This window comes from Fukomys damarensis, unplaced genomic scaffold, assembly GCF_012274545.1.
Source record: "Fukomys damarensis isolate Sample0158 unplaced genomic scaffold, DMR_v1.0_HiC HiC_scaffold_23, whole genome shotgun sequence".
NCBI classification, from domain to species: domain Eukaryota; kingdom Metazoa; phylum Chordata; class Mammalia; order Rodentia; family Bathyergidae; genus Fukomys; species Fukomys damarensis.
The window spans coordinates 23,290,795-23,314,597 of record NW_022900935.1 but is presented as its reverse complement, the minus strand read 5'-3'; the positions used below and the strand labels follow the sequence as shown (position 1 = coordinate 23,314,597).

The 23,803-nt window shown below is 46.2% G+C and overlaps 2 protein-coding genes, 1 long non-coding RNA gene and 1 pseudogene across 3 annotated transcripts in view; 1 reads left to right on the top strand and 3 right to left on the bottom strand.

Moving 5' to 3' along the window:
- The window catches only part of LOC117287328, a 1,993-nt gene extending 479 nt beyond the window's left edge, over positions 1-1,514 (top strand). Inside the window, exons 2-3 of the long non-coding RNA XR_004518564.1 lie at positions 900-1,014; positions 1,308-1,514. This is a non-coding gene — a long non-coding RNA (uncharacterized LOC117287328). The remainder of the gene's footprint in view (positions 1-899; positions 1,015-1,307) is intronic.
- Positions 1-6,134, bottom strand: part of Cdc20 (cell division cycle 20) — a 10,651-nt gene extending 4,517 nt beyond the window's left edge. The window contains exon 1 of the mRNA XM_019209146.2: positions 6,058-6,134. The gene's annotated coding sequence lies outside the window, so the exon portion shown is untranslated. The remainder of the gene's footprint in view (positions 1-6,057) is intronic.
- Positions 4,864-23,803, bottom strand: Mpl (MPL proto-oncogene, thrombopoietin receptor). The gene is made up of 12 exons (XM_033767483.1): positions 23,643-23,803; positions 23,340-23,472; positions 22,864-23,042; positions 22,010-22,308; positions 21,453-21,615; positions 20,971-21,097; positions 11,016-11,200; positions 10,705-10,847; positions 8,693-8,852; positions 8,368-8,464; positions 6,058-6,145; positions 4,864-5,886 (listed from the first exon to the last, which is right to left on the bottom strand). The coding sequence occupies exons 1-12, from the start codon at positions 23,719-23,721 to the stop codon at positions 5,632-5,634; spliced, it is 1,908 nt and encodes a 635-aa protein (XP_033623374.1). The 5' UTR covers positions 23,722-23,803; the 3' UTR covers positions 4,864-5,631.
- Positions 15,943-20,952, bottom strand: LOC104869486 (annotated as a pseudogene).

Below are 23,803 nucleotides of genomic sequence, written 5' to 3'. Positions count from 1 at the left end.
GACAAACTGGGAAAACTGGGGTGGGGGGGCGGGGGGTCCTTTAAGATCAAGAAAAAAACCAGGATTCAAATCTGCCCATCTGAAAAATAAGGTTGGAAGGCCCTATGGGAAACACTTGCGGCTTACTCTCGGGCGTATTTTAGATAGCGTCTCACTGTGTAGTTTAGACTGGTCCTGAATTTACTATGTAGCCCAGGCTATCCTCGAACTCATGGTGATCCTGCTGCCTCAGCCTCCCAAATGCTGGGTTTACTGGTGTGCCTCACCACGCCCAGCTTCTCATGGGTCATTACAGTTGTCAGGGATCTTAGAGAGCCAGGCTTACCCGTATCTAAGGGTGCACCCTCTCAAGAGGTGTCTCACAGGTATTTTACAGATGGAGAAATGCGAGGTCCAGGGCAAGAATCGGTCAAAGGTCACACAAAGAATTTTATAGGAATCCAGGTCTGCCTCCCATTTAGTAATGCTCTTGAGCAGGGCGTGGTTGTGCTCGCCTGAAATTCCAGCACTTGGGAGGCAGAAGCGGGAGGATCGCTGTGAGTTTGAGGCCACTTTGGGCTACACAGTTGAACAGCCTGAACTAAACCCTGCCCCCCACTACACACACACACCAAAAAGCAAAACAAAACAAAAAAACTCTAATAGTGACTTGAATAAATTATGTGAACATGTTCAGAGGTGAAGCAACAATAAAATAATCCGTACTATTTACTGACCATCTGCTAACTACTGTGTTAAAACAGTTTACATACTTTTATTTTTTTGGTACCACGAATTGAACTCAGGACCTTGTGCTTTCCAGCAACACTGAGCTGAGTCCCCAGCCGATTATATACATTGTAAAATTTCAGTTATTAATCCCATAACGCCTTATATCTTCTTTTTTTTTTCTTTGACAGGGTCTTGTTATGAAGTTCAGGCTGGCCTTGAACTCTGTATAGCCCATGGCCCAGGCTGGCCTCAAAACTCATGGAGATCCACCCACCTCATTCCTCCCAAGTGCTGGGATTACAGGTATGCTATACCTGGCTATATCCTATTGTATTGAATATAAAAAAACTGGGTCAGGATGAAGATAGAAACTTGAGCAAAGGCACACAGCCAATAACAAGTAGTGGAGCCAGGATTCAAATATCTGACTTAAGATTTGCAATCCTAACAATTTGCTATACTGTTTGGGGGTAGGTTGGAAAAACCTGTTGTCAGCCTCAGGTCAATCCCAGTGATGACAGAAAAAATTGTGTCTATAAGTCCAAGCTTAATATTGGTTTTTATGACTTTTAAACTTGCATGCTTTCTATTTTCAGTTACCTTGGAAAATAAGGAGTTCTTATGGTTTACATTGGAAATTAAAAGCCTCATACACTCATGGGTAGGGCTTTTGAGAGGTGACTGGATTATGGGCATGTGGTGCTCATCAGTGGATTAGGGCACTGATGAGTTATAGCTCACTGTGATTTGGGAGGTGAAGCCTGGTCAGAGGAGATGGGTCACTGGAGGTGTGGCCTGGAAGGGTTTGTCTCCTTCCTCTCTCCCTTGATCCATCTCTCTGCTTCCTGATTGCCTTACCATGAGCAACCTCCTCTGCCATGTTCCCTCTGCCGCTGCCCTGCCTTGGAGCCAGTGGACTATGGACTCGACACAGTAGGAGCCAAAATAAACCTTTCCTCCTTTAATTTGCAATTGTCAGGGTATTTTGTTGTTTTGATTTTTTGAGACACAAGTCTTGCTGTGAAGTTCAGGGTGACCTTGAAGTCACTGTGGAGCCAAGGCTGGCCTCCAACTCCCAGCGATCCTCCTGCCTCAGCTTCCTGAGTGCTGGGATTACAGGTGTGCACCACCACACCCAGCCAGGGGTCAGGTATTGTCTCAGTGACAAGAAAAGTAACTAAGACAAGGGGTTTGATGCCCAAGTGATATTATTGGGGAATTCCTTAACTCCAGAAAATTTAGAAAAGGTAGTATAATATCAGTCTTAAATGTTTACCTAAGGAGTTTTTTGTTTTTTTTTTCCTTTTTGGTACTAGGGATTAAACCCAGGGGTACTCTACCACCCCAGCCCTATCTATCTATCTATCTATCTATCTATCTATCTATCTATCTATCAATCTATCTATTTTGAGACAAGGTTTTACTAACTTGCTCAGTCTGATCTTGACTTTGAGGTCCTCCTGCCTCTCTCTCCCAGGTAGCTGAAATTACAGGTGGGGACCACCCATGCCTGATTTAGTAGATTGGATTTTTATCTGCCAGGCACTGTAGAACCAATAGGGGTTTTTGTGTGGGGAAGAGCCAAACAAAACATCAGAGGAGGGAGTGTGGCCAGCAGTTTGCAACTTCAGGAGAAAGAGTAATTGTAGATAAGGATATAGGTACAACCTCAGGGAATCTGTATATATAAAACTAAAGGAATGAAGGAAGTCAATGGAGATCATATAGATAGGGACCTTAAAAGTAAGGTAACATATCATGTATAATACAATATAGAATGGTAAGGTAGGTGACAGAATAGGTCAAATTTGGCCATTGGGAAACAATCCTTGATGGCTTTGGAGACATCAGGATCAGGAAATTGGGTGTTAATGACCCATTTTAAAAGGGGCTGCAGGAAGAACAGTTTAGGGAGGATGTAGCATCAGAAGCACAAGCTACTTGTATAACCCAGCCTCTGATCTCCTCTATTAGTTTGTGAGACCTGCTATAACAAAGTACCACAAGCTGGGTGGCTTAAATTGTCTCACAGTTTTGGAAGCAAGAAGTGCTGGCAGGGTTGATTCCTTCTTAGGGCTGTGAGAAAAATCTGTTCTGTGCCTCTCCTATAGCTTCGGTTGGTTTGTTAGCAATCTTTGATGTTTCTTGGCTTATAGAAGTGTTGCCCTGATCTCTGCCTTTTCCTTCACTTGACCTTCTCCTTGTGACCTCTTCTAGATCTGTGCCCAAATTTTCCTTTTTGGGGTGGGGGCAGAATTTCACTGTAGTTGGCCTTGAGCTTGTGGTGACCCTTGTGCCTCAGGGTCTTGAGTGTTGGGATTATAGGTGTGTGCCACCATGCCCGGCTTACAAATTTTCTTTTTTGTAAGAATATCAGTCACATTGGATTAGGACCCATGACCTTATTTTAACTAGTTATATATGCTGTGGCCCTGTTTCCAAATAAAGTCACATTTGAGTTAATGGGGGTTAAGACTTCAACATCTGAATTTTTAGAGTCACAATTTAACCCATAATATCCTACCATTTGATGGAAACTAAAAAGAAACCAGAGCCCAGGGAAATCCACTGATACAGGACATATGAAGCAGCCTTGCAGAGCTCAGAGTGAGGCAGAAGATGGATGACATACAGAATCCATACTCCCCATCCACCCATCATGTTAAAAGCTCTGACTTTTCTTAGGGACCACAGGCTAGGGTGGGAGAATGAGCTTGAGCTGTTTACTGCCCTGCTTTCCCTGCCACTACCCAAGATTGACTGCATCCCCCTACCAAGGGCCACATTTCCTTGGAGGCAGTCCAGTTTTGTTTTGAGACAGGGTCTTGCTATGTAGTTCAGCCTGGCCTTGAACTCACTATGTAGCCCAGGCTGGCCTTGAACTCAGAGCAATCCTCCTGCTTTATCCTCCCGAGTGCTGAGATTACAGGTGTTGTGCCGCCATGCCAGCTGGCAGCTTTCTTTTATAGGACTCTCCAGCTCTGGTAACCACTCCCTCTTTTTACTCCCTTGACTGATGCCAACTCCTTGGTGGTGTTAGTGCTGGGGTACTGCACTGTTCCTTGATGGTTTTCCCAAATCTTGCCCTCACTTTTGTTAACATGCTCTTCCCTGAACTCTCACCAAATTATCCAGTTTGAGTGCCATGTATCTCTGCTAAAACCTTACTTAATACAGTAGGTATGTTTGGAACAAGCAAAAAACAAACAAAAATATTTGTTTGAAAATTTGAATAAGTGAGGGGAATCCATAACTAGAGTGATTTAAGCACATTTACTGCTGCATCTGAATGGCTTAGAGCATGAGGGAAGTTGGCATGGGGTTAAGGTAGTATTTTTCCAGGAAGATTTTATGCATTTAGAAAATTTTTATTGAAGGCCTACTATCATACACCAAGCAATACACTATGTCAGTGGTGGTGAACCTATAGCATGTGTGCCGCAAGTTGTTCGTATCATTGAAAGCTCTAAGAGGTTCACCACCACTGTTCTATGTGCTAGAGAAAAAAGGACAAATAAGTAATGGCCCTTGCCTTCAAGGAGCTCACAATCTAGTAGCAGGAGACAGACATGTAAACAGTTACTTTCATAAAACATCACAGATGCTGTAGTCAAGTCTGAGCTGGAGTTTTAAGAACTTTGGAATGGCCAACATATAGTAGAGACGATGAAAATGATGGGATTGGAGATTGTATTAAGAATGGAGTCTTAGAGGGCCGGGGATTTAGCTCAGTGGTTCTGCCGCCTGCCTCACAAGCCCAAGGACCTAAATTTGATCCCCGGTACCGGAAAAAACAAAACAAAACAAAAAAGAATGGAGTCTTAGAACTGGGGATTTAGTCAGTGGCACCGTGCCTGCCTAACAAGTGTGCAAGAAGGTCCTGAGTTCAATCCCAGCTACGAAAAAAAAAAAAATGGAGTCTTAGACTTAAGGACGTAGCTAAGTGGTCAAGCATGTGCCTAATGTGCAAAGTCCTGAGTTGGAACCCCAGTATTGTCAAAAAAAAAAAAAAAAAAAAAAAAAAAAAAAAAAAAAAAAGGGGGTTAGAAATATTTCGAGATATTGAGACTGTTCTAAGGTTCTTGAAATGTAAAAAAAAAAAAAAAAAAAAAAAAAAAAAAAAAAAAAAAGGAAGAGCAAGGGATTGCAATAATCAAGGATAGGAAAAAATCCTAGAATATGAGATTAAGAAGAAGTAATTACAATAGTAATTCAGATATATTAAGCATTTAGATTATCGCAATATTTTTCACAACTCTCTGAGGGACTGTTATTGTCTGTTTTACACATGAGAAACTAAGGCTCAAAGGCATTCAGTTATTTGCCTGAGGTTGCACAGCTAGCAAGTATGAAAGACAGGAATTGAACACAGCACTGACTCCAGATTTATTCTCTTAACTTCCAGTATACTCAGAAAGACAGGTGTAAAACTAGGAGAGAAGGTGATACTGAGGAAACCAAAATAGCAGAGAATTTAAAGGAGAAACGAATCAACCACAAATGCCACAGAGAGATCAAATGATTTGATGATTAACAAGATCCTATTAAAACTTGCAATTAGAGGATTTGAAAGGAACTTTGGCTGGGCAGTTTCGTTAGCAAAGTTGCAGGAGTAGTACTAACTGAAGTCTCTGAAGAAATCAATAGTAAAGTGTGGACTTCTTTGCAAGGAGTTTGGCATCCAAGAGGAGAGAGAGAGAGTGAAAGTCAGAAGACCTTAGTCAAAGGAGCCTGCCTCTGCTGAAAGGGCCCTGGGTGTGTCAACAGCACTATGGAAATGATCAGTGCTAAGAAGCCCAAGCAGGCTGGTAGACAGAGGGGATGGAGGTGAAGTCTGAGGTGTGGTGTTGGGGTATAGGTTAAGGGCATTTTGCAGAAAAGTCTATATCTGTCCAGGTTCCTGGGAGGAGAGGCTCGTCTTCAGGGCTGCTGCCAACAACTTAATGGTAGATAGGAATGGTTGGCAATATGTGTAGTACAACAGGACCCTGACTCAGCCATGGGTGGGCACACAGACAGGGGCATGGCCCCTAGGCAGGAAGGCTGCAATCCTCTGTAGTCCATCTGAGCCTGGGAGGAACATAGGGGCAAGGGAGTCCTCTCTGAGGATTTAGGTAGGATCTCAAGGAGGCTGGGTTCCACTTCTTCATAGGTATCTGTGATTGTGGCCTTGGGCTGGGAGAGATGGGTGAAAGGAGCTGGATTAGAGTAGATCCCGGGGTAGAGGCTTGATTGTGGAGAAAAGCAAGTTGGGTTGGGGGCAGCGCTTGGGGATGGTACACTGCTAGGCCATGACCTTGAACAAGTTGCACTGAGGGGAAAGGAAGGGGAGGAGAGTGCACTCACCATACTCAGGGCTGCAGTATCTCTAAGGTACTGGCCTAGGACCCGGTGTAGGTCTGGAAGTGAGGGCCACAGGGCATGCCTCAGTCTCCTAAGGGAGAAGCAGGAGAAGACTGTCATGGAGTGAGCTGGGAGGGCTGAAGAGAGGTCTGGAGTCGGGAGGTGGTGGAGGCAATGAGGCTGAGGAGTAAGTCTTGAGGGATGGAGCACAGTTAAGGCTATAAAGTAAGGTAAAGGAGCAGAGGTGAGAAAAAAATCCTGTGGGAGAGGGAAGTCTGGTGGGGAGCATCACAAAGGGTAATTCAGAACTTCCTCAAACATTCCTGTTTCAGGGCCCTTCCACTTGCAGTTCTGCCTGGAAACTCAGTTCATTCCCTTACTTCAGTTAGGTCTCTGCTCAAATGTCACTCTGCCAGAGACACCTTCCCTGATTACGATGCCTAAAATTATAACATCGCGCTTGCCCATCATTGCATTTCTTGCTGTACTTTTCTGTGTAGCACTTGACTTATTGTATATTTCTTCTATTGTTACCTATATTTGTTTTTGTGTTCCTGTCCCCACTAGAGTATAAGCTCCCTGAGAGCAGTTTGTATATATTTTTTTCACTCCTGTATCTCTAGTGTCAGTCCCATCTTAGGTGTTCAAAAGAGAACCAGAGAAGCTTATTACTGAGTTATGGGGAGTAACTTTACTTCTCTTCCACAGCCTTACTCCAGTCTCCCTAAGGTCAGAAGAGGGACTTACCTGGTTGGGGAAAAGGAATGAGTATAAGCTCCCTGAGAGCAGTTTGTATATATTTTTTTCACTCCTGTATCTCTAGTGTCAGTCCCATCTTAGGTGTTCAAAAGAGAACCAGAGAAGCTTATTACTGAGTTGTGGGGAGTAACTTTACTTCTCTTCCACAGCCTTACTCCAGTCTCCCTAAGGTCAGAAGAGGGACTTACCTGGTTGGGGAAAAGGAATAGAGTATGCCTGGTTCAGCAGCCCCTCCTCCCTCTTCTTCTTCTTTTTTTTTTTTTTAGATCTGGCTATCTTCATAGAAGCTATATTCCACATGCTCTTACCCATAGGCAGATTAAAAGTTAAGAGAGTGGCATGTTCAAAGAGATATAAGAGCCCACAAGAGGGGCACCTGACCCAGCCTAGGACCATCAAAACACAGTGCCCCGAGGAATTGACTTCTAAGCTAAGTCTTCAAGAGTCAAGCAGGTATTACCAATTGAATAACTGAGGCGGTATGGATTCTATCTTGAATGTTTATAACTCCCAGTGACATTTCTCCTCAGCCTCCACATACATGAGTCATTCATTACTAACGTTTATTTAAGGCCCTTCTACTTGGCAGGCACTGTGCAAAGAACTTAAAAATGACCAAGTAAGGTACAATGAGAAAGACATGTTAAGAACTAAATGCAGGCTTGGGGGTGTAGCTCGGTGGTAGAGGGGGTGCTTACTATGCACAAGGTCTGGGTTCAGTCCATAGCACCAAAAACAAAAACAAAAAAGAAATGAAAAAGAAATGCAGTAAAACACTATGGTACTGTATTGGGACACAGAAAAGCAGCCAGTAAGGGAGGGTCAGGAAAGGTTTCCTAAGAGTTGGTGAAGAAAGTTATTTAAAGATGAATGCGTATTAGTCAGCCAGGGAGGATATTCCAGGCAGAGGGGACATGATGTGCAAAGGCACTAAGAAGCCAGACAGCCTGTCTCGTGGGGGAAGTCAAGTTTGGCAAGGTTAATGCACAGGGTGGCAGCAAATTTGCATAGTGTCACTTGTCCTTCCCCAGAGCCTGGACGCTATCCTGGGAATTGCTGAAGGGATTTAAGGGGGAGGAAGATGTGCTCCTGCATACATTTTAGGAAGATTATTCTGGTAGCGTATGAGGTTAGGTTGGAAGGAGAAGAGCCTCTGTTCCAGGGACGCGGGTAGTGTCTGTAGGACTAGAGAAGGGGCCGTTGTCTGCACTAGGTTGAGGAGGTGGAATGACCAGACCTGAGGGCCAACGGGATGGGGTGGGGAGGGGAGGGAGGGTTTTCAGGGTCCTGGTGAGGGCCAAGCACTACAGTTGCCTTGTTACTGGAATGAATACCCAGGAGGTGGGGCTGTTTGATGAGACCATTACAGTGGGCATGTTAGAGTGTAAGGTGACAATACCACTCTGAGAGACATGCAGGAAGGGGTTCAGGCCATAGCTGTAGACGTGTGGTGGTCCAGAGAGCAAATGTCACCAAGTGCCCCTAGGATGTCTGTTTAGGGATCTCCAGTCCCACCGGGTCCGCGCCCTGTCTCCCTCCTGGCTAGGGCGGTACCTGTATTGCTCAGGAAACTGCCACCTCAGCAGCAGCAGGCCAAGAAGGGCGCTGAGGCCCAGCACCAGGAGCAGAACGGTCACCAAGGAGATCCAGGCTAGGGGACAAAAACCTTCAGATTTCGGCCGACCCTCGGCCCCACCCGCAGACCTACTACTGGACCTTGCCCTGGCCCCGCCCCTACTACCCGGCCACGCCTCTCGCCCCCTCGGCCACGCCCCCGGGCACCCAAGGTACCGAAAGCACATCTGCGCGTTCAGGGACCCGCCCCTCGTGCCGCTGTGGACCAGGTTAGTCCCAGCCAGGCCTCTCCTCACCCCCTCACCCGGCTCCGAGGCTGTCTCCACCCACTCCGTCTCAGACCAGGCGCTCCAGGGGCCTTGATAGGTGGGGCCGTTAAGCCTGGCGCGCAGCTGTAAGCGGTAGCGAGATCGCGGGCGCAGCTCCAGGCTCCCTCCCTGGACTCCGAGCAGCGGTTCCAGCACCTGCGCAGAGGAGAGGCGTGGGGGGAGGGACGTGGGCTCAGGAGCTCCTCCAAAGCCCTACCGTTTGGAGTTCCCGGACGCTGGACTGGCAGAAACATGCGGGATCGAGCACCCTCCTTGAAAGCCCCTCCCTGACGAGGTCCAGCCCTGCCTGTGAGATGCGCCGGGGGAAAGACTCTGGCACTCAGATCCCACCTTCACAGAGGTCCTGACGCAAGCACCTGTGGGACACCCTTGACAGAGACCCCGGTACTCGGACACACTGACCACGACATGCTGGATGCTCTCACCACCATTTCTGAGTCACTCAGATGCTCAGGAGACACACACATCTCAGAGCCACACAGACTGTGCCACTAGCACTACTTCTTACTAGTGCTAGGCGCTTGGGGGTACGAGAATCGAGTGCAAGAGCAGGGAGACAGTTAATTACGTAGCAAACATTTAGGATTGCTGGAGATACGCCAAACATTAGGCTAGGCACTGGAGAAAGAGATAAATAAAACAGGTGAGGGAGACATGCAAACCAGTCAAGAATTATAATTAGGGTACCACAGATGCACAAAGAAATATTTAAGGCTGCCTGAGCTAGTTGATGGGGATTGCAGCATACTTTAGCGTGCTAAAATCACGTATGGGAAGGCTGGATGGTCAAAGGGAAGGCTATGGCAGTCCTAGTTGGGATTTGAAGAATGTTAGTACGTTCTTCAACTTGATAAATAGGGGGAAGGGACAAAGAAAAGATGTAGGTACTGGGTAAGTGGTATCATTATCAGAGACAGCAGAGAAAGTAAGCTTGAAGAAGAAATGCTGTATGGTTCTACTTTATTAGGTTTAACCACAGTCAAATGAACCAAAGGTAATGTCAGGACAATGATTAGCTTTGATGGGTCGGTAACTGTAGGGGCACAAGGAACTTCTAGGATGCTGGAAATTATTTGTATCTTGATCTTGGTGATGATCCCATGGGTGTTTCCACATATACAATTAGTTGTATATTGAAGGGTTGTATACTTTATTGTATGCAAGCTTTACCTCAGTAAAAACAAAGTACATTCGGTGAGAAAGATGAGTTTAGTTTTGGATACACTGAGTTTGAACTGTCTGGGAATGAGGAGGTGCAGGCAGAGCTGCTTGGTAAAAAGTTATATATAAATGTAAGTGAGAATAAAAGTAGACAAAGAAGGTAATATTTAACTGATGTATATATATTCTGTAGGTAAGGAAAGGGGGGTGAGCTAGTCTAGGCAGAGTGGTAGAACAAATATCAGGAAAGACTAATAAGGCAAAGGGAAGAAAACAGATTTATGTAGGAGTAGCTAGTCATGTCAGTCTTAAGAGAGTAAGATAGCACTGAATCAGATAAACATAGATAGGGGTCAGGATATAGCTCAGTGATGCAGTGAGAGGCCCTGAGTTGGATTTCTGGAACCAAGAAAGGGAGGGGAGGGAGGGGGAGGGAGGGAAGGAGGGAGGGGGAGAGAGAAATGGAGGGAGGGAAGGAGGGAGGGGGAGAGAGAAAGAGAGAAGAGAGAGAGAGAGAGGGAGAGAGATAAAAAAGATAAAATAGATATACGAGCCAAGCGTTGGTGCACACCTGTAATCCTGGTACTCTAGGAGGCTGAGGCAGGAAGATCACAAGTTAAAACCCAGCTTCAACAGCTTAGCAACTTAGCAAGATCCTGTCTAAAAATTTAAAAGAATAAAAAACAGGCTGGGGATATAGCTCAGGGCAAAGACTATGGGTTGGACCCCCTGTACTGTAAAAACAAAACCAGATAAACAGATATACACACAGTTCCTCTGGTAAAAACAGGACTATCCTGTGAGGGTGTTTGTCGTTTGACCATACCTTCCAGTCCTGATGGCCTTCTCCTATGTACCGGAGCTGATAGCAGGTCTCTTGAGCTGCCCAAGGTGATGGGTGCTGCCACTCCAATGCCAGCTGCCCACTGGAGACCTCCCTCCAGTGCAGGTTTGGGGTGGGGATGAGCACTGTGGGGATTGCAGCAGGGACTGGTTTCAGCCCTTGTGTGCAAGAGGCATCATGCCACCAAGGCCACCAGTTAGAAGTCTCAGAGTTGGGAATCATGGGCATAGATGGGTTGGAAGATTCACTGGAGGTGGGCACTGTATGGAAAGAATGGGGAACGAAATTCTTACCAGCCTGGCGCATCCAGAAAGGGGAGCCCAGGTAGCTGTGAACAACACCCTGGGCTGTAGTCACTTCTACAAGGGTGTGAATAACACTGTCATTCCGTGACTTGAAGTGGCAGCGGGAGAGCTGAGGGAGCTGTAATCCTGGGTTTGTTTCCTTTTCCTCTTCACACTTCTCCCAGATGGGGTCCCTAAGAACCAGTCCCATAAAGTCATGAATCAGGCCTGCCCCATAGACTAATTCCTGTCCTCCCCATGGCACAAAGACTATGGCCTGCAGGTTGTAGCCTTACTCCCCCTTTGGATGGAACTCCAAGGTTCTCCCTCTGTCTGTATGCCATAGGCCCAGTCTCTAGGCCCAGTCTCTCCTCGAGAAAAGAGCTAGGATGATCTGTGAAAATAGCATGACCTATAGGGTTTGGATACTGGCCTATGAATGTATCACTTTCGGCAATTTTTTAAAAATCTCTGCTCTGGTTTCCTTCTATGTGTGACATGGATTGATAGCTACCTCACAGGATTATTTCAAAGATTAAAGAGACTTCATCTTTCCGGAGGGAAATGTCTTTATGTGTTTTTATCTGCTCTCATACAGCACCACTCCTTTACCCCTAAAGGTTATATCACTATCATCTGGCTTTTCTGCCTCCATTTTCACCAGTCCCACAGCTATGGAATTTGCTTCTAAAAATATTGATCTGATAATATCCAGAGTACCTCGTAAGTTGATTTATTTTGATCTTTAATTTCTGCCCTGTCAGGTGAAACCACCCTTATCTCTTGCCTGGATTAAGGTAAATTTCTAGCTGATGACCTTGCTTCTGTTCTTGTTTATGATATCACAGAGAAACGTAGCTTTTCAAATGCAAGTCATGCCGCTCTTCTCCTTAAAATCCTTCAATTGCTGCAAGCTCCATACCAGGCCTACAGGAATCCATATGATCTGGCTCCTCCTTACCTTGCCATTCTCGTGTCCTATCACCCTCCATCCACATGGGCCTTCTTTCTGTGTCACAAATATGCTAGCTGTGTGGTCTTTGTATTTTGCCTTTGCCCTGAGTAGCTCCAATCCTAGGTCTTAACATGACTCATTCCTTCTTATTTGCACTTTTTACCTGTTACTCCTCTGGTAAGAGTTTTCCTGGGTACTCACTCCAAGTCAGCAGTCTCCTCTCCCAGTCTTCATTATTTAATCTTGTTCTTTTATTTCTTTGCTGTTTCTCCTCTTACCCTCATTAAAATGTGAGCCTCAACAATGAGGACCCTCCCTTCTTTTTCTTGCAGTACTGGGGATTGAACCCAGAGCCTTTTACATGCTGGGTGAGCACTCTACCATTGAGTTACACCATAGAACCTTTTCTGTTTTTTCACTCTATCCCCAGGGCACCAGTTACCTTAATACTATTTCTTCATTGAACAAATCATATCTCCTTCCTGATTATAATTCCTAAGTGACTTGCCATTACTAAAATCATTTATCACTTTAGGTACTTATATGTTTACTCGTTTATTTCACAGCTGATACTCATGTGCCAGGAATTGCACTAGGCCTGTTGAGAATATAGACGAATAATCTTCAAGGAGTTTTCAATTAAGAAAAAAAGAGACAGAGTAAAACAGATGATTTCTCTTTCTGCAACGTGCGCAGGCTGGCTCAGGAGGACCATGCAGGAGCATCTAACCCAGACTGGGAAGGTCAGGGAGTGCTTCGTGGCTGAGGCAGTGTTTAGACTGAGACTTTACTATAAATAGCCTAGGCCAAGAGAACAATTGGGCATCACAGGCACATGTTTGTGCACAGATAAGAGAGTGTGGTGCTTTGGGGGAAATTTTAAGTCGTGCAGAATGGCTTCGGAATAGAAAGCCTGGTGGTAAATGGTGAATATGAGATGGCAGACCATGTCATGGATGGCTTCATGGCCTTTTTAAGGAGCTCCAACTCCATTTTGTGGCAGTGGAGACTATATGGATTGGTAAGTGTCATATTACCTCTGTACTTTTGGCAGATCATTCTAACTGCAGTTTATAGAGAGAAGCTGTGAGGGGAGAGTAGAGGCAGAGACATCCATTAGGATACTGTTGTAATTCCCCATGTGCAAGGTGATGAGGGTCTGCAGATAGGGTGGTGGTATGGAGATAGAGGGAAGAGATGATTCAAGAGCTATTGGAGAGTGCTCCCTTCGGCAGCACATACACTAAAAGAGCTATTGAAAAGATAGACAAGACTATTTTTGATCAGAATGGGAGAACTCTAGAGCAATTTGTTTCAGGTGTGGGAAACAGTTCTTGGTAAAGATGGAGAGCAATCAAGAGAAAGAGCAAATTTTGGTAGAGGAAATGATTTTAGTTTTTTACCCTTTATCCCATGCATGGCACCTCTATACTATGAAAATCTGTGCAGTAATTAAAAGGAAACAAGTTACTTCTTTTTGTTATGAGCTCCAAGATATTCATATAAAAAGGTGAGTTAAATCATATAGGGCTGGAGAGTTTAGTAGATGCTTACCTTACGTGTGTGAGGGTTTGATCCCTAGCACTGTGAAAACAAATACAAAACCCCCTAACACCCATACGTATGTAATATCAATTCATATTTTAAAATTAAAAATTGTATATAGACATATGCAAATACATAGGAAAAAATTTTAAAATATATTAAAACTGTTAAAAGTAGCTTTCTCATTATCATTCATTAAATTTTTTCAATACTGAGGACAGAGCACAGGGGCATTCTACTACTGACCTACAAGCTGTATCTTCATCCCTTTTTATTTTTCTCTTTTGAGATGGGGTCTCACAGAGTTGCGCAGGCTGGCCTCACACTGGCAATCCTCCTGCTTCAGCCACCTAAGTATGTGGGGCCATAGGCATGAACCGCCACTTCTGGTTCACTAAGTGTTTTGTTGTTGTTGTTTGTTTGTCTGTTTGTTTTTACTGAGTACCTATTGTGTTCTAGGCACTATCAGAGTGAGAATATATTGGTGAGTAAAAAACAGGGTAACCCATTTGGGACCTCTCTTATCTCTCAGCAGCTATTCTTAATCCCCATTCCTATTCACCAATAAATTTTCCTACTCTTAACAACAACACCAAAAACCAAAAAAAAAAGACAATATTGATTTTGCCTTCATGGGTTATATGTAATTATGATTAGCATTTCTCAACTGGAGTTCTGAGAGTTTTGTTTTTCTTTTTTGTATATAAAGGATTACCAAATTCCAATTTAATACATTTTGGAAAAGTAAATGTAAAATAACTTGGGCTTATAAAACCAGAATTTACAGTTATCTGTGAATAGTTATAGACAGACCATAGAACCATTTGAATTATAATACAAAGTAATTCTAATGTTGGTTACAGAATCATCACTCTGCCCCCATCCCCTGTAAGTCCAGGTGTTGAACTGTACACTTCCCACTCTACTCACACTCTTTCATGCCTTCTAAAACAGTGCTCTTGCACCCGGCCCTGTCACACATATACTAGGCACATCCTCCTTTCCACAAAGCTTAGCAAGATGGCAGCTCCTCTTGGCTTATACCAACTTCTGTCCTTTTATAAAGCTCCTAGTTGCCTGGTACCTTTGCACTCAAGAAAGTATATTCTCTCTCTTCCTTGCCAATATTCTGTCTTTCCTGATGTCTGTGCCAATAAGACATCTGACCATTCCTATTAGGTCTTCCTGTCTTACCCAACCCTTCACTGATAACTGAGTGAGTGCAACCACCACCATTACAGTGCTGAAAATCTTTTTTGGCCTTTTCCTCCACAAACATTACCTACCTCAACAGAACTGAACTTCTTTTGGGAGCCAAGAGTTAAACCAAAGTCCTCTTCCCAACACTCTGCCTCTTACTCAATAGGAATCCGTCACTTTAAGAGATGCCTACTGCTCTGCAGAGTTCAGTTAGAACAATTAGTTCAATTAGACACAGCCTGTGTCATCTGCAAGCCTGAGGGAAGAAACTAGTCCCACCAATTCTGACCAATGGTTTTGAGTTGAATTAAAAGGATATAGTACCACATTCTGGTCTTCATTACACTTCTTCATTAACATACCTCTAATAATTTAGTAGTCTGGACACAAAGCTTTGCAGAGCTGTCTTTCCCCCTTCTTTAGTAGGCCTAGTCACCATCAGTCAGAGCCAAGGAGGCACCTGTCCTTTTGAGTGTCTCTTTGGAACTAATTTATTACATTACAACACTGCTCAACTTGCAAACAATGACATTCATCAGCGATCTATATGCTCTTGAATCTGAAGTGCTAACCTTGTCAGCACTGAAAATGCTTCACTTTTAGTATCTCCATATTATATGCTCAATGAAGTGTTAGAGAAAACATGGAAGGTTTAAAAAAGGAACCATGATTTCCTCTCCAGCAGAGCCAAAGGCTGAAGGCTTGTTTATATTCTCCAGGTATAAACCTACAACTTAATGGCTGTACAATCTGATCTATCACACACTCCTACTTAAGACCGGAACACCTACAACATGTGAACAGGGTGAGATGGTAAAATCTACAGACCCACAGGTCCTTGCTGATGGACAACTAAAAGAAAAGTCTCATGAGATAGTGAGCTCACAGCACTAGTGCATGTTCACGCACGCGCGCGTGTGCTCACGCACACACACACACACACAGGACAACAAGTCTAATGTCTCAACAATGACATTCAGAGACCCTTGCACAGGGGAACTATGCTCTTGTCTCACTAGAAAGGAGTCTCTTGGACCTTTCCTCATTCCTAACATAGCACAGGCCAATGGCCAGCTGGACATTCAGACCCACAGTTGAATATTGAATAGAAGGGAGCAGCAGCAGACACAAAATTTCAGGCCCTGGTTTTATGTGCCCTTAATACTTTTTTCCTTTCTGCTGGGTTCACTAAACAAGAATATTTTTTGAAGGCTCCTTTTTTTTTCCCCTTTATATTTAGCAAGTTTTTAGTTTCTTTTCTGAGGAGCAATTCTCTGAATCTGTGTCTTCCAACTCAACTCAGTGCCTTTTGAGGCCACTGTGGCCATGAACAGCCCTGCTGCTGTTTGTGACTGAGGTGTCAGTGGAGTCCTCTCTTATTCCAGCATTGGGGGTTTCACAGGTCAGTTCAGACCCACAATGATCTTTGTGTAAGACAGTTGCTCTCAGGGGCAAGTTATCATGTTTAGTGTCTGAGTGTCCTGGGGAAGAGCAGGCTATTGTTTCCAGTTCCCTGAAGTTCTGCCCATTGTTGTGGGGTCAGGGGGCTGAGGGTGTAAGCATCCATTGTTGTGGTTGGCACAGATGGTTTTTAGACTCCTCTCCTCACTGTCATCAGATTGGGTCCTAGAACAGTTGCCAGATCCACTGCTGAGAGTGGAGCCAGATGCCTTGGGGACGGGGGCAGAGGGTGGCTCTTCAGCTCGACTGCTCAGGATCTTGTTCAGGGCCTTTCCATTGAGCTTCTTTTTTTCCAAAGAGTGTTCTACAGAGCCACCATTGTTAGTGTCCTGAGAGGTGCCCTCTGGTGCCTCTGCTGGAGGGTGGCTGCTATGCTTGTGGCCTGGGCCACTGCTGGGATTTCTAGTGGATGTCCCTTCTTTACACACATCTTTGCTGCAGTCAGGTCCTGATTCCTCTGGGCCAAGGCTGTGTTCAGAGAGTCTTCCTTACTAGAAGAAGGGGCAGGATTGTTTTTCTTGTGGCTAGTTCCTGCTCTCCCTTCATCCGCCTCCCCTGCCACTAGGGAGGCCCCTCCATCTTTGTTATTTGAGTAGGAAATGTAGGAGTAACAGAGCCATTTACAAGCTTTATAAATCTTTCACTCAAGTGATTCTTTGACCTAGGTTGTTGATGCCTGGCTTGGCTGAATCTCCAGGGTAGAAGTGCTCTGCTCGTAGGAGGAGGCAGGGGCAGAGGAGAGGTCGTCCACTTTGATCTGCAGGTAGTCGCAGTTGTCCTCGCCAGTGTAGGTGCTGGTGGGATTGGTGGGTGCACCAGGCCTCTCCTCCTTCCCTGCAGAGTTCCACAGCCTGGTGGAGGTGCGGCACTCATTTAGCTTCTCCTCATCTTCAGAGCTGCTGGAGCTGCTGGACTCATTCTCAGGGTTGGGTGAGCGAGGCTGGGGGAAGAGGTCTGTATCCAGCTCGACCTCACAGGCGTTCTCTTCTGAATCCAACTCATTGGACAGGGCTGGGCAGCGTTTGTCCTGGTAACGCGGCAGAGCCCAGAGGCACTTTTGGGAAGAGGCCATGTGCTCACAGGTGGGCCCTGGTGGGGTGGACACCACTGCAGGTGCGGCACTGACATGCAGGGTCCCCAGGTGGAAGACACTGTGGGCCTATCCACAGTGGGGGTAGGGAGCCAGGGAGCCAGGGAGCGAGGCCGAGGACTCCAGTCAGTGCGGCCAGAGCTCTTGCTGATCCCCGCATGCAGCTGGAGGGTGGTGCTCTCGCTGAGGTCACTGTCCGAGTCCAAGTCTCGATCTCTGGGCAGACCAGGAAGTCAAAGAATGCCATCATCTGGGGGTCCTCCTGGACAGACCGACTGGCGTAGTCATGGGACAGGCCACTGCTGCTGTTCAGCACCAGGCTGATGTACTCTTCCTGGGTGTAGAGGCAGCGGGAACCATCCTCAATGCAGCCAGCCTCCGGAACATCCTGGCTGCTTGTGGGGTCTCCAGATCTTGATAATCTTTTCTATACCAGAAGAGCAGATCATATAGGTGTGGGGATTAAGTCAGACCTGGTTAACAATAGATTGATGCCCTTTTAGCATCATGAAGGCTGCATTGACCACCCTGCCAATGCCACCTGCCTCTGGGTCTGCAGAGATTCTCCACATATACAGGTTGAAGTCATCAGAGCCTGAAAGGATGTTCTGGTTACGATCTCCTGCAAAGCAGCAGCTTTTCATAATTCATGAGTTGAAATAAATCTGATTGTCAAACCAGAACACAGGAGGGTGAGAGTGGATATCATACAGCACAGGAGACAGATAAGGCCTCAGGGCCAGGAGTTGGGTCCCGTTGCTGTTGAATTGCATACATGTGGCACTTTGGAGGGATAGATGGCCACCATAGCACAGGAGCGAACTCTGAGGTTTCGAATATCCCAAAGTCCTACTCCTTCCTTCAAATTGGCTGTGACCAATAACCTGGGCTCCATAGGGTTAAACATGACACTGTGAAAGGCTGAAGGATAGTTTGCCAGGCAGAAAGTCTCTCTATGAGGAGACTCCCTGATGTCCCAAATGAGAGCTCGGCCATCACCTGAAGAGCTGTCAAAAGTGTTGTCCTTTACTGGGCTCATGGACAAGCCATGAACTGCATCTTTCAACATCGTGGAGAATAACTTGTTCATCATTTCCTCCAGAAAATAAACACTTTGGTGTTCCCATTGTTTTTGTACCAGGGATCAAATTTGGAACCTTGCGCTTGCAAAGCAGGGAGCAGAACCCACTGAGCTAAATCCCTGGCCTGTAGGTGTTCCCATTGTTGAAAGTCAAGCAAACGATGTTGGAATGGTGTTCTCCTTTCAGCTGTATGGCCTTGACCCTGGAGTGGATGGCTTGTTCCATGTGCTACAGCAAAACCTGGTGGTCGTCTCTTCCTGAGACCAGCCACTGGCCGCCGTTGTTGGAGAATTCAATGGCATTGACACAGCCGAAGTGGCCCAGGAGGTCCTTCTTGTAGAGGTTTCTGCAGACTCGCAGGCATCTCCTCTGAAAGTCCCGAGTGAGCAGGGGTCCCCATGCAAGCCCCGTTGGGACAAGAAGCCCACCACTGACCTCATGCTGCCCCCCAGGCCAGCTCTCCTCTTTATGGGCCTCTTCTTCTGCCTTGTGTGGCCGCTGTTCCTACCCCCTCCCCTTTAAACTGAGGATTATACTTAGGGCCTTTGCACTGAACTACATCCTCAGTGCTTAAATTTAGTTTAATTTTGAGTCAGGGTCTTGCTAACTTACTAAGTGGTCCAGGCTGGGCTTGAAGAATTCCTGCTTCAGCCTTCCAGAGTACTATGAAGTATAAATTTTGTTTTGTTTTGTTTTTTTATGGAGACAGAGTCTTGCTATGTAGTTCAGGGTGGCCTCAAACTCACTATGTAGTCCAGGCTGGCCTCGAACTTGCAGCAATCCTCCTACCTCAGCCTCCTGAGTGCTGGAATTACAGGCATGTCAACTACTCCTTGCCTTAAAAGGTAAATGTTAAATTGTAATTATGATGAATACTTTCAAAGGAGAAGTATATGATACGACTATTATAGATAGCTAAGTTAGATAGAAATTCATATACAGTCAGAGAGGGATTGGGTCCTCAAGGAAATCAGCACAAAAGAAATCAGAATTGTGACCATGACATCAGAATTATGGCTAGAGGCACATCTGAAGAAGGCCAGGCCTCACAATGCAGTAGCCAGGCTTGTATGCCTTCCTATTACATGCCAGGCATACAGCAATTTGAGATTATATTGTAATTAGCACCACTGAGTCAATAAGTCCAGGTAGTCATCAGACATCTAGGTGGGAGAGCAGATTATTTAGACCAAGCCCTTCCCCAAAAGGCTCTTGTTCTTTCTGTGTTACAAGTTATAGATATGCTAAAGTTAATGATGCTAGCCATATACCCTTGCTACATGCTGTGGTTTCTTATTGCATCAATATTAGCTAAGTGACTATACTTGTTATCTTATTGGTTGATTGTAGTTTGTCCCACATTGTACCCCCACTGTGCTTTAGCTGTGTAAATTCCTCCTGACAGAGGTCCTGGGTAGGGTACCTTTCTGCAAATCCAGGAGCTATTCTTCCCCTTATTTCCAATAAAATATCTCCTAACTTTCTCCTTTGGTTTCAACTTTTTCCTCAATGTTGTGACTACGAAGTTGGCACATCTGACATCTAGCAGGTTGGAAGTTATATTTTTCCTATATCATGACAAAGAGGTATAATTGTGCTATTGGATATATTGAGGAAGGCTTCCTCAAGCTCTGATAAGTAGATGTTAAGTAAGATGGGATAAATAGTAAGCTGGATAAATAGCTCATACAAAGACCCAGAGCCAGGAGGGAATATGGAAGGTGCCACAAAAGGCCAGTGCTGAAACAAAAAGAGCAAAGGGCAGCATAGTAGAAGTTGAAGCTGAAAGCGTAGGTAAGAGCTGGGAACTTTATAAGGTTGTGGTAGACTTCTTTTCTTATTCTAACTCACTGGAAAACCATAAAGGATTTTTTTCCCTTTTTTTTTTTTTTTTTTGGTACCTGGGATTGAACTCCGGTCCTTGCGCTTGCAAGGCAGGCCACCGAACTGCTGAGCTAAATCCCCGGCCCTCATAAAGGATTTTAAAACAGGGAGTTTTGTGTTTATGTACACATTTTTAAAAGATCTTACCCATTCTTATTCAGGAGAATATTTTGGAGCTGATCAGTTAACAGGTCTTTTCAGTGGCCTAAGTGAAAGATGTCAGTGGGTTGTACCAGTGACAGACAGGGATAGACAAAAGTGGACAGATTCTGGAGATATTTAACAACTAGAATAGCTCAGATTAGTTTTGAAGAGGATGAGGCATCAGTGAAGTGTTTGGTGGAAGTCCTGGAAAGCCAGGCTGAATTTGTATGAATGTAAGATAGATCACAAGGAAGGGAAGGCCATCCAATGTGTTTCATAAAGATCATGTGATGTTTGAGTCTAACAAAGGTCACTTGGGGTCCTCAGCATAGGAAATAAATTGGGGGTGAATGAGACTGTAGTCTGTCACAGTGATGCAGGAGACATGATTAAGGCTAAACTAAATCAAGGCATTTTCAGTAGGAATGGAGAGAGCTTGAGAAGATAAAACACTTGGAGGATGGGAGAATAGGTAATAGAACCCAGAGGCTCTATTTGGTTGGGACAAGGTAGGAAGAGGACTAAGAGCAATCTTTTCCTTCTTTTTACTGGTTCATGTCTCTCTCCAATAACATCAAACCCCATTACGACTTAAATGCTTACCTTTCTCTGGGGCAGCACTGGGCCTTGTTGTGGTAGAAGAAGCCTTGGGATCGAGTACGGTTCTGTTGCTGCCACTGACAGGTAACATTCTTCAAGTCCAAGGAAAAGCATTGCAGTCCAATTGCCACTGCGGTAAAGAAGTTGACAGTTTGAATGGGGTCATGTGCCCCTACACTACAGAGAATCCAGATCATCTTTATACACAGAACATTTACAACTATTCTTTCTTCTCTTCCTGAGCTAGTTTGTGCCGTGTAATGGCACATTTGAGGTCATCAGGAAGGACCGTGGTTCCCAGAGTTTCCATATCCAGCCTAAGCCTCCTTAGGGATCTTTTATTTTTATTTATTTATTTTTTTGGTACTGGGGATTGAGCTCGGTTCCTTGTGCTTGTGAGGCAGATGGCGGAACCACTGAGCTGAATCCCTGGCCTTAGAGATCTTTTAAAATCCCCTGTCTTCTCAGCTGCTTCACTGACTCACCTGCATCTCCAGGCAGGTCCACAGTCACAGGGAGGGACCAGGATCCCCAGGAGCCACTGAAGGAGATTCCATCAGGTTGGCTGCGCAGCTGGAGCCAGTAAGAATTGCCAGCCTGGAGCCCAGAAATGAGGCAGCTTCCACCCATCACAGGCAGAGGTGGGGCCTGGGAGAAAAGTCCCCGCATCAGATTCTAGGCACACCTTCCAGCCAAGATAGCCTCTGCCTCTTATAGTTGGAGCCCTATGGCGCCTCTGTGCAGCGGTCAGTTCCTTACTTGATACACACACATACACACTGAGGGCCAGTGAGTGGGTATCTGGTGGGGTGCAGAGCTTTTTAGGGAAATCTCCATCAATTTGGAGGCCCAAGGCTCTCAATTTTGTCAGTTTGAATGATGGAAAGTGAGAGGTCCTTAAAGGGATATGGTCCCTAGCGCTTTCCAGAGGCTGTCCTAATTTCTTAAGGACCAACCCGTCTAGAATCTCCAAAGTCTGTGGTTTCCTGGGGCAAAATCAAGGGTAAGGGGTTGAAAGTAGAGCAGAGCAAGGTTAGAATACCTCTCCATTTGGGGAAGTGTGCCTTGGTGGATCCCGTTGAGGTGCTGTGGGTTGAACGCACAGAGGCTGGTCCAGGGCAGAGACTGGGTTCCGCCTCCGCAGAGTGGGGCAGCAGGTCTCTGTGGGGAGTAGCTGCATGACCTGGGGGCCAGTGGCATTCCTCGGGTCCACAGGCCCATAACGGAGTTCGTGCCTCAGGAAGTCACTGATTTCAGGAGCTGGAGCCTCCCAGAGGATCTGAAGTTCCCCTGGTTGGCTCCCGCTCGCAGCTTTGATGATACTGGGGGGAGCTGGCAGACCTGAGGGCAAGACGGGGCACATCAGAACTCAGACTGTGATTCAGCCCATCGATTGCTGAGGAGGGTGCTGGAGACTGAATTGGGGCAGCCTGTGGGATCAAAAAGATCGTACACTGGAGGCGGGGTAGGGTAGGGAGGCTTTGCATCCCTCCTGTTCTTTCCTGGCAAGAACAGTGACCATGCTGTAGTGCGAAGGTTTGTTAGACCCTGTGATCCTTGAAGGCAGGGACCTCTTTTCATTTCTGTATCCTCATCACCTGTCACAGCGCCTGGCACACAGCAGGTATTCTCTAACTATGGAATGTGTGAATAGAAGAAAGTGGTAATGATGGGTGGACTAGGGGGTCCCTGGGGTGAAATGATTTGTGAAGTGGTGGGATGAGTCTAGCTCTGGATGGGGAGTCTGGGAGGGATGATAGGGGGTCTTGAGATGCCTCTGGGGGCCTGACAATGGGGAGGCACTCATGTTGTCTGAAAGATGGCAGACAGGTCCGATTCCAGGCACTGGACCGCAGGCTTCAGACAGAGGGGTTAGAGTGACAGAGCCGCCCTTACCCACAGTATCCACAGACAGCACCCACTCAGTCAGAGTCTGGTTCAGGAACACATTCTTCACCCAGAGGTGCAGCTCAGAGAAGAGGCGTACTTCATCCTGGCCTGGAAACCGGCACATGTATCGGGTTCCAAAGGGGGGCACGCTCTGGGAACTCAGGGGGCAGGCACGGGGCTTCTCTCTGTTGACACAGGAGACATCCTACCTACACAGCCACCATGTTCAGCCCTGAGGACCCTGGTGTGGGCCCATTCCCAACTTCTGTTTCCATTCCTTCCATTCTTCTCACTGCTTGAGGTAGGTGGTATTCATGTTGTATAGGGGCTTGAGTTGGCCTGTTCATAAAGTAGCTACTTAGGGTGTGGACCTGAAATAGTCCTCTGGTAGGGCCAAATACAGGGGCTCTAATGGAGTGGGACTCAGCTGAATGAAGTGCAGGGACAGATATACAGGGAGTGGGGCACAGCCCAGCACCTACCCTGAGTAGGCATACAGCAGCTGATATGTCCCACTGGGTGCTGCCTCTTCCTCATCCCAGAAGCAAGTGAGGTCCTCGAATGTTTGGGAGAAACAGTTGAGGGGCTTTGAGTCCGAGGCCAGCAAGGAGACATCTGAGGAACAGCTGGTGAGTTGGGTTCTGGGTCCTCCCAGGTATGTTTATGAGCTAGAGTCTGGGACCAGTGGGAGTCTACTACCCTACTTCCCCTCCCGAGGATTTGCATCCCCTCCAAGGGCTCCCTCTTCCTGGGCGTAGGTGATCTCCACCCTCTACACACCTCACCTTGGCTGGTGACTTTTGCCAGGTTTTGGGGGGCCAGGAGGAGGCAGGAGGTGACCACAAAGAGGGCCCAGGAGGGCATCTTCTCCGGCACTGTGCCTGCCCTAGCCTTCCCTTCAGGAAGCCGGGCCCCAATCCCCTCCCAGGCCAGCCCCTCAGGTTCC